This window comes from Trichoderma evansii (assembly GCF_050947405.1).
Source record: "Trichoderma evansii strain SZMC 28006 chromosome Unknown GGI43scaffold_1, whole genome shotgun sequence".
In the NCBI taxonomy this organism is placed as follows: domain Eukaryota; kingdom Fungi; phylum Ascomycota; class Sordariomycetes; order Hypocreales; family Hypocreaceae; genus Trichoderma; species Trichoderma evansii.
In genome coordinates, this window is record NW_028145205.1 from 3,530,178 (window position 1) to 3,546,797 (window position 16,620).

General features: G+C 52.2%; 4 protein-coding genes across 4 annotated transcripts; 2 read left to right on the forward strand and 2 right to left on the reverse strand.

The window, feature by feature from the left end:
• Positions 1 to 959: 959 nt before the first annotated feature.
• On the reverse strand, positions 960 to 7,618 carry GGI43DRAFT_39990 (protein kinase RIM15). Its single transcript, XM_083205398.1, has 2 exons — positions 6,528 to 7,618; positions 960 to 6,429 (listed from the first exon to the last, which is right to left on the reverse strand). Exons 1-2 carry the CDS (start codon positions 7,023 to 7,025, stop codon positions 1,117 to 1,119), a joined length of 5,811 nt encoding a protein of 1,936 aa, XP_083066755.1. The 5' UTR covers positions 7,026 to 7,618; the 3' UTR covers positions 960 to 1,116.
• Positions 7,619 to 8,969: 1,351 nt separating this feature from the next.
• GGI43DRAFT_39987 (lysophospholipid acyltransferase family protein) lies at positions 8,970 to 10,947 on the reverse strand. Its single transcript, XM_083205391.1, has 2 exons — positions 9,819 to 10,947; positions 8,970 to 9,718 (listed from the first exon to the last, which is right to left on the reverse strand). Exons 1-2 carry the CDS (start codon positions 10,297 to 10,299, stop codon positions 9,303 to 9,305), a joined length of 897 nt encoding a protein of 298 aa, XP_083066756.1. The 5' UTR covers positions 10,300 to 10,947; the 3' UTR covers positions 8,970 to 9,302.
• A 684-nt stretch (positions 10,948 to 11,631) lies between these two features.
• GGI43DRAFT_392185 (bZIP transcription factor) lies at positions 11,632 to 14,070 on the forward strand. Its single transcript, XM_083204530.1, has 5 exons — positions 11,632 to 12,472; positions 12,551 to 12,638; positions 12,712 to 13,086; positions 13,242 to 13,616; positions 13,689 to 14,070. The coding sequence occupies exons 1-5, from the start codon at positions 12,340 to 12,342 to the stop codon at positions 13,771 to 13,773; spliced, it is 1,056 nt and encodes a 351-aa protein (XP_083066757.1). The 5' UTR covers positions 11,632 to 12,339; the 3' UTR covers positions 13,774 to 14,070.
• A 98-nt stretch (positions 14,071 to 14,168) lies between these two features.
• On the forward strand, positions 14,169 to 16,451 carry GGI43DRAFT_39963 (eukaryotic translation initiation factor 3 subunit D). Its single transcript, XM_083205366.1, has 3 exons — positions 14,169 to 14,687; positions 14,752 to 15,982; positions 16,053 to 16,451. Exons 1-3 carry the CDS (start codon positions 14,477 to 14,479, stop codon positions 16,339 to 16,341), a joined length of 1,731 nt encoding a protein of 576 aa, XP_083066758.1. The 5' UTR covers positions 14,169 to 14,476; the 3' UTR covers positions 16,342 to 16,451.
• The last annotated feature ends 169 nt before the right edge of the window (positions 16,452 to 16,620 follow it).

Below are 16,620 nucleotides of genomic sequence, written 5' to 3' on the forward strand. Positions count from 1 at the left end.
TTCATTTGCTCCACTAAACCAGCGACTTGGAACTGGAGGGCATTTATGCAACTGATCTGCTATTTTCGAATGATATAGTATATGGCGGGACTCCCCCTTGCCCAAAGGAAAAAAAAAAAAAGAAGCATAAACAGTTGACAAGAAATGTCTGTTTAACTACCCAAAAGCTGTCAACCCAACGTCTAAGTCTAAGCCGTCTTGATGGGTTCAATAGGTACAGAGATGGTATATTGGGCTGCTCTGTTTATCGTTGGCATTCAAATGAGATTCGCTCATCCATTGGCGTAAGCACCACTCATTATATGTTCTAGTATTTCCAAACGTGTACACGTACATCTGCGTATTCGTTCATTTCCTTCTACCCGGTAGTATTTATATAGACCTCATACAAAAACTTCATCCTTATCCAAGTCAAAAAACAACATCACAAGCAAGCAATACTGTGAAAATCTACAAATCACAACTTCTCAGGACATAGCAAGCAAGGCAGCAGCACGCAAACACTCATGGTAGCTAGATAGTTTTTCATTCCCATACGTCAGAATCTTCTCTATATGTACACACATTAACACTAGGTTAATAACCCGCCACGAAAGTAAATAAATAGTCAAGTCAACCCCAGCAGACCAGAATCATCTAGCTGCCCACGACAAGAGAGCAATCGTTCGTCGATAGCCTCGTGGCATAAAAAGAAAGAAAGAAAGGAGAAAGAAAAATTGAGAAGAAAGAGAAACAAAAAAAAAAAGAAAAAGGAAACTGGTAAGTGGGACAGCGAGGCTCCTTCGTTAAAATCATCATCCATCCCGTCAGATAAGCAATGCTATCGCTTCGTTTTGCATTTCAACTTGAGTCGCCATTTCCCATATAACGCCTCGCTGCTATTTGTTTCAGACAAAGAGAAAAGATGGCTTTTTTTGGTCGTTTTCACCCGTCTCTGAGCAACGTACATTTTGATAAATGGAGAAAAAAGGAGGCGTGGTAAGGGAAAAAAACAACATTTTCCTCCGGCGGGCTCGGAGAAGAAAAATGTGAATTGAAGATAAATGATAAAAGAATGAAACGAATACATGATAATCGTTAAAAGCGGAAAGCAACAAGGGGAAATACTTGTCATTCCTATTTCCCCAGAGATCGTGGCGTTGTCTCGTCTTCTCCATCTAGTTGGATTTTTACCACTGTATTTCCGCTGCCCCTGTCTGCATCAGGCACAGCTGCAGGCGGCCTTGGAGTTGCTTCAGCGCTCCCAGGAACAAATGCATCTTCTGACTCAGCCCCAGCTACATCTGTCTTGCTTGGCGTACTCTGCACCGCTGCCAAGTCGGGAGGCATGCCAACTAGCTGCCTTTCCAGCTCCAGGGAGGGCGTTGTTGCTACCTGCGTTACAGCTTCGGATGTACTGTCTGATAATGTGACGCTATCGTGACTATCCGCTCGCATCATTTCAATGCCTAGCTTGGAACTCGGCAGCGTACTTTTCCCAATGATAGCCTTGCTCCCTCGCCGAAGCTGCATGTCTCTCCTGCCATCAAGCTCTTCGTCTTCGTCATCTGCCGACTCTGTGCCTTCTGAAGCTTTCTTGTCAAAGACATCATGCTTGATCTTGAGTCGATTATCTAAGCCGCGTGACATGACTTCTAGATGTGCTGGTGCCGACTGCTGCCACACGAGCGAGGGCGTGCTTTTGGTTGGATTGTCCCCAAGTGTTGCGTCAATGTCGCTGATTCCGAGGCCGCCGCTGTCTTCCCAGTCGCCAGTCGCCTTGCGGCTGATGACTACAGGGATGTCTTCTGTAGTATAGGATTCTGAATCGAAGTTGCTAGATGCGATGGAATCCTCTCGACTTGACACCATGGCTGAACTATGTCGTCCTATAAAGGCAGAGATGCTCGACGTTGGACTGTCATCCATTTGGCGCGGGTGTGCCCTTCTGAGATTAAGCGGAATAGCCGCTGTAATGGATGTCAGGGGTGGCCTGTGGGGGGATTCAGGCTGCCACTGGCAAAGGCTTCTGAGCACCTCTGACAGCTTCGACGAGCTGATGGGTTTCTCGATCAGAGAGTCAAAGTGGTGTGGCGCCTGCAGCTCCTTTAGATAGGCTGTAATGGCTACAATTGGCGTGTGCGAGTTGGCATTCTTAGTCTCTCGTATCATACGAGCCACGTCAACTCCGTTGATCTGTGGGAGCCTGTATTCAATAAAGATGATGTCAAATTTGATTTCGCTCATCGAGAATCGCACTGCTTCCGACCCATTAGCCACGGAAATGGTGCGGCATCGTAGCTTTTCCAACAGTTTCTCCATCACCATTCGCGACACAGGATGGTCTTCGCATATAAGCACATCCAGAGGTCGGAACGTCGGGCCGCTATCAAAGGCAATCTGGGAAAGCCGTCGTGAGCTTTGTCGGCGCCTCTGTACCCTCAAGAGGGCGTTATGCTTATCCCCTTCGTTATCAGATGATGAAGGGGACATATCAAATACTTGGCTTCGACGGTTGCGGTGGTGATGCTGGAGCATATCCGTTGCAATAGGGCTAGCTTCTTGCGACCCTACAGTCAAGGACCTAGACCGGCTTGTTGAAGACGTGCTTCCTTGTCGGACAGGTGTTGACAACACCTTTCCTGGAGATAACGCTAGCGGAGGTGGTGCAGTGCCTCCTCCACCACGAGGCTTTACTGGCGACGCAGCTGCGGATGTTGCAGCTCTTTGTAGGCTGGGAGGTACTTTTGGTACATCAATGGGGGCATTTGGCTGCAGAGAAGATGAAGTTGACTGGTAAGACAAGCTGGAAGAATTGCTTGATGCCTTTCTACGGCCATCTGGCGGTCCATGTCCGGCTATGAAGGAATTCATCAAAGGAGATGACGGCTGTGAAGGCTGTGAAACCTGAGAGATCCTGTTAGGAGACGCAGTTGCGAGGCTAATACCAGACGGGGATTGTGGGCGACCGCCGGCCTTTGCGTTGGACAAAGTCCTTTGGACGTGAGTTGCTACTACAGGGCTGCCTTCAAGAGAAGGTGCTGGAGATGGCATGCCTCCGCCGAGCCCTCCGGGGCTAACAGAGGTTTGCTTGCTCTGGACCGCCAGTGCCTCCGCGCGAAGCTTCTGAATTACGTCCTTGTTGGCCTTTTCCAGCACTGGAAGATTCTTGAAAGAGAAGCTACCAAAGTCATCGGCAGCAATGGGCTCACTCAGTCTCCGCGACTTTAGGTCTCGCACGTGAGGAGGGATATGTAGTGGCATCAGCTTTCTTCCCATCGAGTTCACCTGCGAGCGGACTCGTGAAAGGGCATCGTGAGGTCTATCTGGGTATTCACTGGACCCGGCTGTTGACGATTGCGGTGACGTCTGGTCTTCAATCTCCTCTACAAACGAGTGGAGGACAGCACCTCTCGCATCAAAGTATTCTGTATCTTCAGGGTTCTCTGGCTGAGGAACAAACTGTGCCTCATCTTCCAATAGGCTGTCCCAATTGACGCCCCCAAACCAAGGATGGCTACGTATTTCTTCGCCGCCCGAAGCGAATTTATCCTCGCGATTAGATCCCAAGCGCAGAGGTGGATCCATACATAACAGCTTATTGATCAGATCTTTCGCCTCATCAGATACAGGCTCGCAGTCTGCTTCGTCCGGCCACTGAATCTTTCGTGCCAATATATTTTCAAATACTTGCTCAGCCTCACCAGCATGGAATGGCGGGATGCCGTATAGAAACTCAAACAAGATACATCCGACGGACCACCAATCACTTGTCTCATCTTGCTTATCACCCTTGATAGTTTCTGGGGCTAGATAGTCTGGGGTTCCGACGAAACGTCGATTTGTATCCTCCGGGTCGAATAATGCCATAGGGGGTGGCACCATACCCGGCGGAGGGAGGGAGCCTCTACTGTGGCTATCCATGCTAGTCCTGGTATTAGATTGATACGGTGCTAGGTCTGGCGAAGCATGAATTACAGCATCTTCATCTAAGAACAACCTTGCGCTCGGCGGCTGAGAGCCGGCATCGGGGTCATGGACGGAGAAAGTTGTAAGCATGCGGCTCAATGTCTCACTCCCACCGCTATCGCTTCGATGGCTATTCGAAATGCGGCGTGGATCTGGCTGTTGCGCGGGGCCGAGGCTGAAGTATGACGGCTGCCATGGGCCGCCGGGATCTGGAGTCATTTGGGGAGTTGCACCCGGGGAGTGGCCCTGAACATCGAGAGAAGTTGATCGAGAAGATGCCATTGATGTGGACCGAACAAAGGGACCCTGTTTGAGCAAATCTGGGGTAGAATCGGCGTGTTCGCTGTTCAAAGCTCTCTTCTGTCGACCTACCAAGCCCATTCGTGAAAGCCCAAAATCGGTCAGTTTCAAATGGCCCTTTTGATCAATCAACAGGTTATCAGGCTTAAGGTCTCGGTGAATAACCCCCCTCTCATGGAGATGCTCTACTCCCAAGACAACCTCTCCCAGATATTTTTTGACCCAATCTTCAGGAAGGCCGCCGAGTACCTTGATGAGAGACGCACAGTCGCCTCCGTTGAGATACTCCATAACAAGATATAGATAATCTTTGCTGGAAAACGTCCAGTACAGCTTTGCAACAAAATCGCTTTGCCCCTGCCACATCATAATAGCACGCTCCGCTTTGACATTTCCAACCTGATTTTTGGCAACCATGTCCGCCTTTTTCAATACCTTGATGGCGAAATATTCCCCAGTTGACTTCTTCTTTGAAAGATAAACACTGCCAAAGGCTCCTTTGCTGATGGGTTTGATAATCTCAAAATCCTTAATCGACGGCTGTGACGATCGTGGCTGGGGAGGTGGCTGGATATTGGCATTGAGACGCGGAGACGGCGGTGGCTTCATAACGAAATCTGAAATGGCTGCGGACGATTGTCTTCTATGGTGTCTGGATGGGTGGGTAACTGGAGAGCTAAACTCGCTGCTTGGGAACATTGGTGACGCTTCGGGAGAAACAATCCCTTCGTGGCCCAGGGGTATCACTCGAGCCTTGATTCGGAGAGGAGAGGAAGGCTGTGTCATCATCCGCGACGGAGATTCTTGTCGTCGGGGGGAGGACGTTTCTGGTATGATCAAGCTCCGTCTATGCCTTCTGGAGCTGGCCGCACGCCGTAGGTCGCCAAAGTCAGAAATGGGGGACTCAGTCCTGTGAGGACCTCGGGAAGCCACCGAGGATGATCGCAAACTTCCCTCGCTCTCGCCAATGTCACTCTCGACCGGGAGAGTGGATCCCCGGCGCGAGTCTCGAGACTGGTTCAAAATGGTCAATCCTCCCGGGTGGGATCGTGGAGTTGGGCACTCTCTGGGGCTGCTGGATCTAGTAGATCCCACAAACGACGTCGGGCGAGATCGACCAAGCCCTCCAGACATATCCACCTGGCGAAGAGCGGCTGCCAGGGCAGAAGGGCTTGTAATGGAGTGTTCAAATTGTTCGTCACCAGTACGGCTCTGTGGTTCTTCTAGTTCACTTCTCGCGTCAATATCTTCAGTGTCTTGCAGCTGCTCATCGAGCTCGTCTTCATCGCTGGAATCACTAAACCTTCCCTCAGCAATGCGAGCAGCTTTCCTGGTCGCCTCATCAATGCAGTCTTGCACTAGAACCGCAAACTCAATCCGGATTCTCTCTGCATATTCAATAATCTGTCGATGACGAAAGACAGCATCCACCTTTGTCCGGGCGGCTTTTTCGGTATCTTCGCAGAGCAACGCTAGGCCTTGTTCTTGCTCAAGAGTGTTTGAACTTGGTGATTGCCATTGAAGTACTTGTGAGATCCTTGACTCTGATTGAGGCGACTGGGTGCGTAATTCCCAGTGGCCTTGCAATGAAGAACTCTCCTTGATCCCTGGACAGCTAATTTCGATGGCGGTATCGCATAGGTCCAGCAGGAGCTCCACGATACGGGCTTGCGGCCTACGAATGGCAAAGGAGCGGGCTCTAGCATGTCCAAATCCGCCAGGTCTCTCTCGTGAGCGAGCCAGTGAAGTGCCCGGGGATGACTGTGCTGAGGGCGGAGGGCCAATGGGCTGGCCCTTATATTCGGCCACCGGAAGATTAGGTGAATCGCCGGATAGAGATCGGCTTTTGCGTGTCTCTAGTGCGTCAAGGACCCTGACGATGGCGTTTCTATGTTCGCTTAGGCTCTCTTGAGCCATTTGCACATCCATTTCAGCCCGGTGTTCTTGTAGACACAGGTCGGTGTGCTTTTCGAACCACCAAGGTGGTATCTGGCGCTCGCAGATGCGACAAAGAACTGGCGGCGGAGGTTCTGGCTCCTCTGATTCCTCGCTTGCGGCTTCAGCAATGCGGGTGAGAATGCCAGCGAGGATTTCGACCCCTGAGCCTAGGGAGTCGACAATCACGGCAGGGAGGTCGATTTGAACTTCATGGGGTATCCACGGACGAATCATCCACATTGTCTAGATCATTAAACAGTCAACAAATTATAAATTAAATATGAGAAGCAGACGAGAAAAGAGTCTCTTGTTCGCCCGCTCCAGGCCAAAGAAAAACCTACATGGCTTTCACCTCCCGATACGCTGTCATATACCATGATGCCCTGTGCTTCAAGGTCGGCCATCTCCGTCGGTGGGACATCTGGTGAATCGAGAGCCCCGATAATGTCCAACGACCGCAGTTTTGAGAGGGGCCCCAAGATGACGGAGAAGCGGACCCTGTGGCTCTTGGAGTCGTCCCTCTTCATCGAATCAACCACATCTGTAAAGACACTCTTATTTTCGCTGGCTATCAAATCGGAAATGGGGACGCCTTCGACCGACTTGACCGTTGTGCCAACGACATCAGCCCACGAGGGACTAACCCATTTGATGGTGCCATCGAGGTTGAGGTAGGCAATCGCATTCAGCGTCTGCTCGGCGGCCTCGCGCAGTTCTTCGCGTTCTTCCCGGATGTCCTGGCTGATGGATCTTGCCATGGCCGTGGCCTGCGAAGCTCGTAGCGACGAGACGGCCGGCGGGGCCAGCGAGACGATGGCGGGAGTGGATGGCTTGTCCATGGCGGCGAGGAGAGGGCAGCGCCGGGGCTGCTGAAGCGCCCAGTGTACGCAAGAGCCGGCGGGAAGCTATTGGCAGCAACGATTTCGGCAAAGACAGCGGTGATGGTGGGGGAGCTGGGGTTTGGTATGTAGAGAGACTCGGGGTCTGGCGAGGCAGCCAGAACTACAGACCCATCAAGCTCGGATACATGACTGAAGACCGCCGGCGTAGGCTCACAGCCGCCTCTCTCTCGCTCGCTATCTCGTTGTTGCTGGCGCGGGGACGTATGCTCGATAGCAGGGTAAGCTGGGCGTTGCGTTGGGTCGTTGAAGAATGCTGAGTAAAAAAAAAAAAAATAACAGGATGCCGGGCAGGCAATCCCAGGCCCCAGGCAGACGCAGCACCCTGACCAAGCTCGACAGCCAAGACCGAGTAGACAGACGAACCGGTGAAGGCAGCTGAATTGTGCTAAACCACAGACGTTGAGTTATTACTGAAGTCGAACAGGCGGCGGACGTTCTCAGGAGCAGCAATCGCTGGACACACAAGGCGGCAGGTCGGATGCCAGTCAGCTCAGTCGGGAGTGGTTCGTTTCACGATGGCTCAGTCCAATTGTTAATCGAGGTACCAACCGCCTCTGCCAGGCCCCAGGCCAAACGGAGTATCTCTGGCCAAGCAGAAAAAAGGCCATGGTCGCGTCCTCTCCTCCCCATGACACATTAAGCGGGGGGCACGCAGCCCGTGGGCCAATCACGACACACCATCTCCTCTGGCCCTTTACCCGCCTGATCCAACCCTCTGCGGCGGCGCCTCTAAACTCTGCTGGGCCACAGCGCAGGCATAGCGCAGATGGGCGCTGCAGCTGCACGGCGCTGCACAGTGAGGGCCTAACGGGAGAAGCCTTAGCGGCCTTGGAGGGGCCCTTCGGGAGGCTCTGGGACGGCCCCCGTGCGTTCAGCAGCGCCTGGGAGAAGCTCTCAGCAAGCAGCAACGCAGAGCAGAGAAAATTTCTCGCGGTCCCCTACAAACTGCGCCCGCTCTCTCTGATCGGCCTGCATAAGGGCTGGTTTGGGGGATGGCACGGCATCCCGACATGCATGCGGTTTCTGCGACCACGCCACGTCACGTAAGCGGGTGGTTTGCTTTTGCACATTCAATATAGTCATGGCATTAATAACGGAACGCGGGTAGCATGCCGTTTGGCCCAATCGACACTGTACCGGCACTGCTTCTGATATCATTACGGCGTCGCAGCATCACTAGGCCAACTACCCCAAGCCTAGCCGGGTTTTGCAGAGGGTGTGGGTGGCCGGTGATGGTTGTGATAGCAACGGCCATGCATTCATGCGCCGGCATACAGTAGTCCAGGCAAGGAGGATGTGCCGGGTCGCAGCAATCACGCTGAATGGCGCGAGGAAACGGGACAAATCGTGGGGCTTTGGGCTTGGGCCTGGACCGCGTCGGAAAGAATTCATCTAGAACGGTTACAGTTGCACCAACCAGGCATCTTCGTTTGCACAAACGCGGGAGCTCCAGAAGAATCACCGAAAGCCTGAGCAAATTGGTGGGAGCGTCTAGATTGGCAGCGCGGGCTTGGATTGGATCTGCCGCCCAACTCTCTCTCCTCCGCATCTTGGGGTAGTTTCCTCCTCTTCCCACCTTTGCTCCGTCTTAGCTCGAGCTGGAGCTCAAGCTCAATGGCTGCTTGCCTCCCACCCATATTGTTAGCGTTAGAAGCAGAGCAATACGTGTCGATACTCGCACCGTGTGTTAGCTCTGCAGCAAAGATACGTCTCGAACGGGCGGTAGCGCATCCGCGGGATGCATATCACAAGAATCGATTACCATATCTTTTTTTAACCCAGCTTGCATGCTCAAGGAACCCATGATACAATTAGCTCTAACTGCACTTCGTATAAGTGTCTATTTGGGTATGAATAGCCAAGTACATGCAGCATAGTGCGCATGCTCTGCCACGAGATGATTCTAGAATCTCTCATGTGCGTCCTCGCCATGACCGTTTTCTATTTTTCTATTCCTATTCCAACACTACCAACGACATTACCGTATATAGTATGAACTACCTAGATATTAACCTTACTCAAACCCGTACACCACACTTTGTAAATATATATTAAACTAGACGGATTATATACAGATATACACATAAATTCTCTCGAGAGCTGAAACGAATTCAATGGCCATCCTAGAACCCTGTAAAGAATAGTCGTCTTATGTGCAGATAGACACCAGAAATACTACTCTCAGTCCAACATGGCACTTCCCTGCAAGATGCATCAAGAGGCGAGGCACTTCTGCCTCTGAGCTTCAAGCCACTCCCCCTTTTCAATCCACCGTTGCTCCAGCCAGCTGGCCAACTCAGCGTCAGTGTGCGGCAGGCTCTCAATCGGAAACCGGCGAACGTGTACGTGGAATTGGAAGCCGGCCTCCTTGCTCAGTCTCGGAATGCTCAGTGTGTCCCACATTGTTGGGGCCTCTTGGAATTCATTGCCTCGACGGTAAAAGATGGCCAAGTCGTACACAGCCTTGATATGCGGTGCCCTGCGGAGGTGCTGGACCGTGGCGATGAAGCCCTTGGTGCGGGGGTACAGGAGATGCATGGGATGGGGCCGATAGGTCTTCTTGCACCATGCCTCCGACTCTTGGTATTTCTGCTGGCTGAAGCGAGTAGCTTCGCTGAAGCTAATGAGCCCTATACCTGGATCAACACTTACCCTTTGAAGTATATAAGCCCGCACTGACGAGAGCACGCCCCATCGTTGCCGCGGTTCTGCGAGGGATGAACGACTTACAGGTCGGAAGCCTCATGGAAACTAGGCCAGCAAAGGCACGATCGAGCTCTGACTTGTCCTTGAGCCAACTCCGGCTCACCATTGGCATACCCATGGCCCAGAGGCCCCAGCCCAGGAAGGGCACGAGCCGTAGCTGGCGCTTGGCAAAGTAGCGGCAGCGCCCCAGCATGCCCTTGCGTATCGCCAGGGCCTGAATCATATAGAAGTCGGACCAGGCCAGGTGGTTGCAAACGACGATGGCAGATTCGCCCGCCGGGATGTCGTCACCAGAGCACTCGATCTGGGCGCCATTGGCGTATTCGAAGATGAGCTGAATCCACCGCCAGACCGAGCCGGCGATGCGAGACGACAGGTCGTAGACAAGTTCAGGGGCCAGCGCCTTGAACGGCAGCATCAGCGAGAGCGCTACGTCTGCCAGCAGCAAGTACACCAGCCAAGGCGCCGTCAAGCCAAGGCCGCGGACATGTCTGATTAGCGACATGTGAGTAGTCGTATTATTAGAAAACGCAGCTAGCAGCGGCAGCAGCACAGCCAGCAACCACTGAGCACAAGTCCTGATGCGGGATCTATTATCACAATTTCCTCTTTAAGGACGTGCCTCATATCCAAGAGTCTGGATTGTAATAATTGAGACGGATCCTGGTGGTCAGACCGTCGGTCCACATGACGCAATGCCACAGGTCCGCGGCAGGGCATAGTAAGTATTCGGTACATTGTAGCTGTTGCAGCTTCTACCAATCAATACCAATAACTTCAATGGCGATGTTATTTATGGGACATTAGCAGCGGCTTCTACTACCTATCTCGGGCATTGATACTGATACTGAAGGGAGGGTGAGACTATGTTGGCTCAGGACGGCTGCTAACAAGCAGGATCTCGGGCATTAAAGGTACCAATGTGATACTGCACTATTAAGTTGAGCATGGACTTGGGGTACGGACTTCGAAGCACAACCCCTATATTAAGAAGATAGTACTGTATTTTATGTTTTGATACACAAGTGGCCTTCAACAATCATCAATCAGGCTTGACTGCTTAATGGCTGAATCATTGTTTCACAAATGCAATTTATGTCCGCTGCGGGTGAAATTGCCCAATGTTGCGTTCCACCATGGCGAGCCGCCGTCCAGCAGTGCTTACGGACTAAGAACAGTAGCAGACTCCGGCAGATAGATTTGAGGATGGTAAGCAAGGCACGGCAGTATTACTCGTACAGGCAAGCCTATTGGCGCCTGAAGGAAGTTTTGAATTTTTAGCGCAAGCCGTCGCGCGTGGGCTCAGCAAATTCTTGAGTTCGGTTATCTCGACTTGATGCAAGAAGTGGCTTTGTGAGCTTGGCGGCCTTTGCCTCTCGCTCTTCGGGTTTCTGCGACATGGAATGGGGAACCTTGATTTGAGAATCAGCCCATTTGAGAATTGCTTTTTGTATATAACTCTGAGATTGCGTATCTGAGCAATCAACGATCAAACCTGCTCAGCCAGATACGCACGGGTAGTACGGCATCACAGCGATACTCGCATAGGTAGGTACATGTGCCAGGCCGGATGCGTCTCTAAAACAAAGTCTTATTACTCCCTCTTGTTTATGATCTGCACGACCCGAGACGGGGACCCGCGCAATTAGATGTTGATTCGGTTTCGGGACATCTTCACTTCCAAGCAAGGCTGAGCACGGCCTCACGATCCTTTCGAGCGAGGTACCCGTAGCCCATCGGATGTAAGATCGCACGTTCTCGCACGAATATAGTGGTCCGGTTGGCGCTCTCCACCAGCTCGTCTAGTTTTGCCAGGATCCAGTGCTAATCGCCCCTAGCGAACCCCGTCTTTTAGGACCCTCGACGCCCAGAGAGCTCAAGAACCCCGCTGTGTCTCGCACTCTGCATTTCAATCCTATTAGTATCCATTCACGCAGACCGAGTCCCAGCTGCTGAGAATTGAAGCAATCAACTGCTTTCGCCATCAGGAACCCCTCTGTGGCTACCATCTCACAACACCTTCAGAACTTCACCAATTGCCTTTTGTGCTGTCCTTCAGCAAATTTCTCCAAGATCCGACAGCTCCTAAGCAGACAGTGCAGCTCCTCCAGTTAGCATATCGTCTACGGTGGGTGCGGAAGCTCTCGCCCTATCACCGCGAACGGCGCTGCTTAGTATATACACGCAACCGCCGTTACTTTGGAGCCAAAACGGAACGTCCGCCTTTCTGCGCTGTATCTTCACTTGCATCCTCACCACCATCGACAGCACAATCTGCAATCGCGCAGCCGTGACTGCTTGCACTGAGACGACTCCTGGATCCCCCTTGACGGTACGCTCTTACCTACTCCCCAGAAGGCGCAGAGTCCAATTTCGGCTTTCTATTTTGCCACACTGTGGCTGCAACCTTCTCGGAATCTCACGTCGCACGGTGGCTGACCCGTCGCAGTCGGCAATAGTATTTTAACACTCTCGCGCCCTACCGCAAGCCCATTGGGCCCTCTCTACGTTTACCCATACATCGTCCGAATCATCGCGAGCTACCATGTCATCGCTGTCTCCGGATCAGATTGAAGGAGGCGCCTCCCAGGCCTCGACAGAAGGCGCTGACAAGGGTGTCCTCTCTTCCTTGAACCTCAACTTTTTCAAAAACCTATCGGACAAAAAAGTCACCCGCAGTAAGATATCCCGACAAGGCATATTCCCGACGGCATTGACAGGACCGACTGACTAATTACCGTTTCTTTTTTTGACAGCCGGTAATCCCCCCAAGCGACGTGGACCAAAGCCAGACAGCAAGCCTGCCCTGACCAGGCGGCAAGAACTCAACCGGCAAGCTCAACGGTAAGTATCTCTTGTCCTACGAGGCAATAGAGGCGGCAAAGTGCAAATCTAATTCGCTGTTTGCGATCTGTAGAACCCACCGCGAGAGAAAGGAGCTATACATCAAAGCACTAGAAGATGAAGTCATTAGATTGAAAGAAGTCTTTAGCACAATCTCTCTGGATAAGCAGAAGCTGTGCGATGAGAACAAGCAACTCAAAGAAGTCCTTATCCAGAGGGGCATTCAGCTCCCAAAGCTGAGTGGTGTAGACGATTCGGGCATCAGTGCTACTCAGGCAATGAGTGTAAGTGCTTCGGGCAACAGCTTTGCGCCCGGCTCCCAGGGTGGCTTCTCGCCTGCCGGCATGTCGCACTCAACCGGCATGTCAATGTCGCCGGAGAACCGCCAGCCGTCACCTGCCGGGAACGGGGTTGATCTTGAGCAGGCTGGTATTGACTTCGTCTTAACGTACGAGAACTCCTCCTCGAAGGCATATCTTTCACCTCCCCCGCAGTGACCTCCACGGGGTTGCCACTTCACAGCCACGCGAGCCAAACTGTCGGGACTTGATGCGCAAGGGTCGGTATGCTAACGGTTGCGACTTTTGTCGAGGGATCTTGTAGGCTCGAAAAGCCTTGCATGGCACACATGCCATTCCTGGTTGACAGAGCGAGCGACGCTGACGGTGCTCCGTGTGGCCATGCCTTGATGGCGTCTTGCCCTCCCGCGCCGTTTCAAGAGCTGACCCCAGACACTCCTTTCGGCAGTAAACACACGCACGACCACGGTGGAGAGCTTGAAACACAAGGTACATGGGAGCTCACCAAAGCCGATCTGACCACGCTCCTAGACCTCAGCAAACAGCTCAACCTAGACGGCGAGGTTACTCCGGTCATGGCATGGAGAATGGTTACATCGCATTCCAGGTTCAACGAATTGGCTCCGGGCGATTTGGAAAAGCTTTCAGAGGAGTTATTACGGAAAGTCAGATGTTATGGGTAAGTTTGTCTTTTGCGACTGACAACTGCTGCTGCTGCCATGGTTTTTGGTGTACTAATTGTGAGCAACAGTTTTGGCGCTGTCATGGAGGAGTTTGAATTGCGGGATGCGCTAGAGAATATTTTCTCTGGTCGCCCAGAAGCAATGGTGTTTTGATTTCCACTTATTGGTGTTCCCTCCACTTCACTCTCTCCCTCTCTTCCTCCCTCCCTCTCGCTCTCTGCCATCCTCTCTCTACCCTTTCTTGGCGCGAAGCCATCATATTGGATCCTTTCTTCTTTTTTAATGAAGGTTTATGTATTTGTGTAAAGAGATTCCAGGACGCATCTTGGTTGCGTCCATGTCTAATGGTGGTATTGGCTTTGCTGTTATGCAGTTACGATGTACATATATACACGTTTTGAGTCACTAATGTAAACAATTTTGAGTACTTGTCACTCTATGGCAGATCTATATTTTCTATCTACCTGTATAAGCGAAGATTACATCTTAGGATTTTAAAGATTCGGGAAAAGTTAATGATGTCTCTCTCATGCGATACCTTCTCAAGTAAACGTCGACTGAGCACTCACTGGAGATTTGTGGCTTATGCAGCGATAAGATAACACACAAAAAAAACCAAGTGGCGGTGCAGGAACTGGCAGCTGGTGGCGCGGGGCTTGGAACTTTTCTCGTTAGGCTGCCCCACCCCCCACCACAATTTCGATTCAATGTTGGAAACCAAATTCATCGCAAGCCGGACGAACGAATCATCACGAGCAAAGGGAAAGCATCTCTCTCTTTCTCTACCCCGGTTCTCTGCGTTCATCATTTGAGTGAACGTCCGAAAATAGGAGAGAATTCCGAAAATCCAGTCAAGATGGCTCAGTCACTGGATTATGTCAAGATTTGCGAGAGCTGCCCGCCAGGAGATGGCTGGGGCCCTTCAGTAACCACCGAAATCACCCTGGACGGCGTTCCCTATGCGCCTTTCTCCAAGGGAGACAAGCTGGGACGCATGGCCGATTGGACTGCTGAGGGCAAGGACCGTGAACGTGGTGGACGTCTGCAGTACAGCCGCCAATACAGAGGTACAGTGGCCTTTTTGATACTAGTTTTTGGATGTTGCTGACGAGAGATTCGAAAAAAAACCAGACCAGCAAGTTTATGGCACCGGCCACGCTGTTGTTTTCAATGCCCCTCCCGCCGAGGACGAGACCAGCTTTTCCGTCGTCAGCAACACCAGAGACTCGACCAAGTCAAGATTTGGTCGCGGTGCCGTTTTCACTCGTGGCCGAGGCCAGCGCGGCGGCCGTGGTGACACCCGCGGTGGACGAGGAGGTCAGTTCCAGCGTGCCCCCGGTGGCCGACAGGGCTACGGCTACGAGCGTGGCGGACGAGGCGGTGCTGGTGCCCGCGGTGGACGTCGTTTCGGCTGGAAGGATTATGACAAGCCTGCTCGCAACCGTGATGCTTCCATCAACATCAAGGCCGACTGGGAGCTTCTCGAGGAGATCGACTTCAACCGCCTCTCCAAGCTTAACCTCGATGCTGATGATGGCGAGGACCTGGACGACTACGGTTTCCTTTACTACTACGACCGCTCCTACGACAAGCAGCCTGTCAAGGGCACCGAGAGGAAACTCACGGCTATTGACCGTGCCGCCTACAATGTCACCACCTCCTCTGATCCCGTCATCCAGGAGTACGCCGAGAAGAACGAGGCCACCATCTTCGCCACTGACAGCATTCTCTCCATGCTTATGTGCTCTACTCGCTCTATCTACCCCTGGGACATTGTCATCGTTCGCCAGGGCAACAAGATCTTCCTTGACAAGCGTGACAACTCCAACTTGGATATGGTGACCGTCAACGAGAACGCCGCCGACGCTCCCCTGGAGGCTGCCGACGGTGGCAAGGACGTCATCAACCAGCCCCCTGCCCTCGCCGAGGAGGCCACCTACATCAACCACAACTTCGCCAACCAGGTCGTGACCGAGAACGACTCGACCAAGGTTCAGATGGCCCACGCCAACCCCTTCCACGACTCCTCCGATGACACCGATCCTCCTGCCAGCAAGGCCTACAAGTACAGGAGATTCGATCTCTCCACCAACGAGGAGGAGCCTGTCTACCTGATTGTCCGTACCGAGGTCGATGCCGTCCAGAAGAACGCCATCAGCGGCGAGGACCAGCTGGTCACCATCAAGGCCCTCAACGAGTTCGACAGCCGTGCCCAGGGCAGCGGAGGTGCTCTCGACTGGCGGACGAAGCTCGTCGCCCAGCGTGGTGCCGTTGTTACTACCGAAATGAAGAACAACAGCTGCAAGCTGGCCCGATGGACTGTGCAGAGCATCCTGTCCAAGTCTGACGTTATGAAGCTCGGGTATGCATACTATTCCTTTTTATTATCTAACTTCTTTCTTTCAGCATAACTAACCATTTTCCCAAAACAGATTCGTCTCCCGTGCCAGCCCCCGAACCAACGATAAGCACGTTATTCTCGGCGTTATTGGCTGGAAGCCCCGCGACTTCGCCAACCAGATGAACCTGTCCCTCTCCAACGGTTGGGGTATCGTCCGCACCATTGCCGACATGTGCCTCAAGCGTGAGGAGGGCAAGTTCGTCCTCGTCAAGGACCCCAACAAGTCTATCCTCAGACTGTACCAGGTCCCTGCTGGCAGCTTCGATGAGGATGATGTCGAGGAGGAAGTGGAGGAGGTTGAGGAGGAGGCTGAGGAGTAAATATAGGGGGTGGTTTCAAATACCTGACTACATATGGTGTTTCTTTGTTATTCACTTTTTAATGAGTGAGCTGGTTTTCTTAAAAACGGCAGTATTTTTATGATGGATGTATAGGCTAGATTTGATCTCATTTCAGGAGCAAGGTGGCTTGCTGGCAATGGATATAAGAAGATACAAAAGTTTCTCGTCATTAATCTTATCCATCAAACTCCTTTACCCATGGTTATGTATCCTGTGGAAAATTGTGAATTTTTTATTGTTTCTATATCAACTCGATAC

Bases quoted from the DNA above. Each gene is read 5' to 3' on its own strand.
- GGI43DRAFT_39990 (XM_083205398.1), bottom strand. From the start codon at position 7,025: ATGGACAAGCCATCCACTCCCGCCATCGTCTCGCTGGCCCCGCCGGCC. The intron at 6,430-6,527 runs GTAGGTTTTTCT...TTAATGATCTAG, and splicing joins TATCGGGAGGTGAAAGCCAT to ACAATGTGGATGATTCGTCC.
- GGI43DRAFT_39987 (XM_083205391.1), bottom strand. From the start codon at position 10,299: ATGTCGCTAATCAGACATGTCCGCGGCCTTGGCTTGACGGCGCCTTGG. The intron at 9,719-9,818 runs GTAAGTCGTTCA...ATCCAGGTATAG, and splicing joins TTCCATGAGGCTTCCGACCT to GGCTCATTAGCTTCAGCGAA.
- GGI43DRAFT_392185 (XM_083204530.1), top strand. From the start codon at position 12,340: ATGTCATCGCTGTCTCCGGATCAGATTGAAGGAGGCGCCTCCCAGGCC. The intron at 12,639-12,711 runs GTAAGTATCTCT...TGCGATCTGTAG, and splicing joins CTCAACCGGCAAGCTCAACG to AACCCACCGCGAGAGAAAGG. The intron at 13,087-13,241 runs GTACGAGAACTC...GGGATCTTGTAG, and splicing joins GGTATTGACTTCGTCTTAAC to GCTCGAAAAGCCTTGCATGG.
- GGI43DRAFT_39963 (XM_083205366.1), top strand. From the start codon at position 14,477: ATGGCTCAGTCACTGGATTATGTCAAGATTTGCGAGAGCTGCCCGCCA. The intron at 14,688-14,751 runs GTACAGTGGCCT...AAAAAAAACCAG, and splicing joins GTACAGCCGCCAATACAGAG to ACCAGCAAGTTTATGGCACC. The intron at 15,983-16,052 runs GTATGCATACTA...TTCCCAAAACAG, and splicing joins TCTGACGTTATGAAGCTCGG to ATTCGTCTCCCGTGCCAGCC.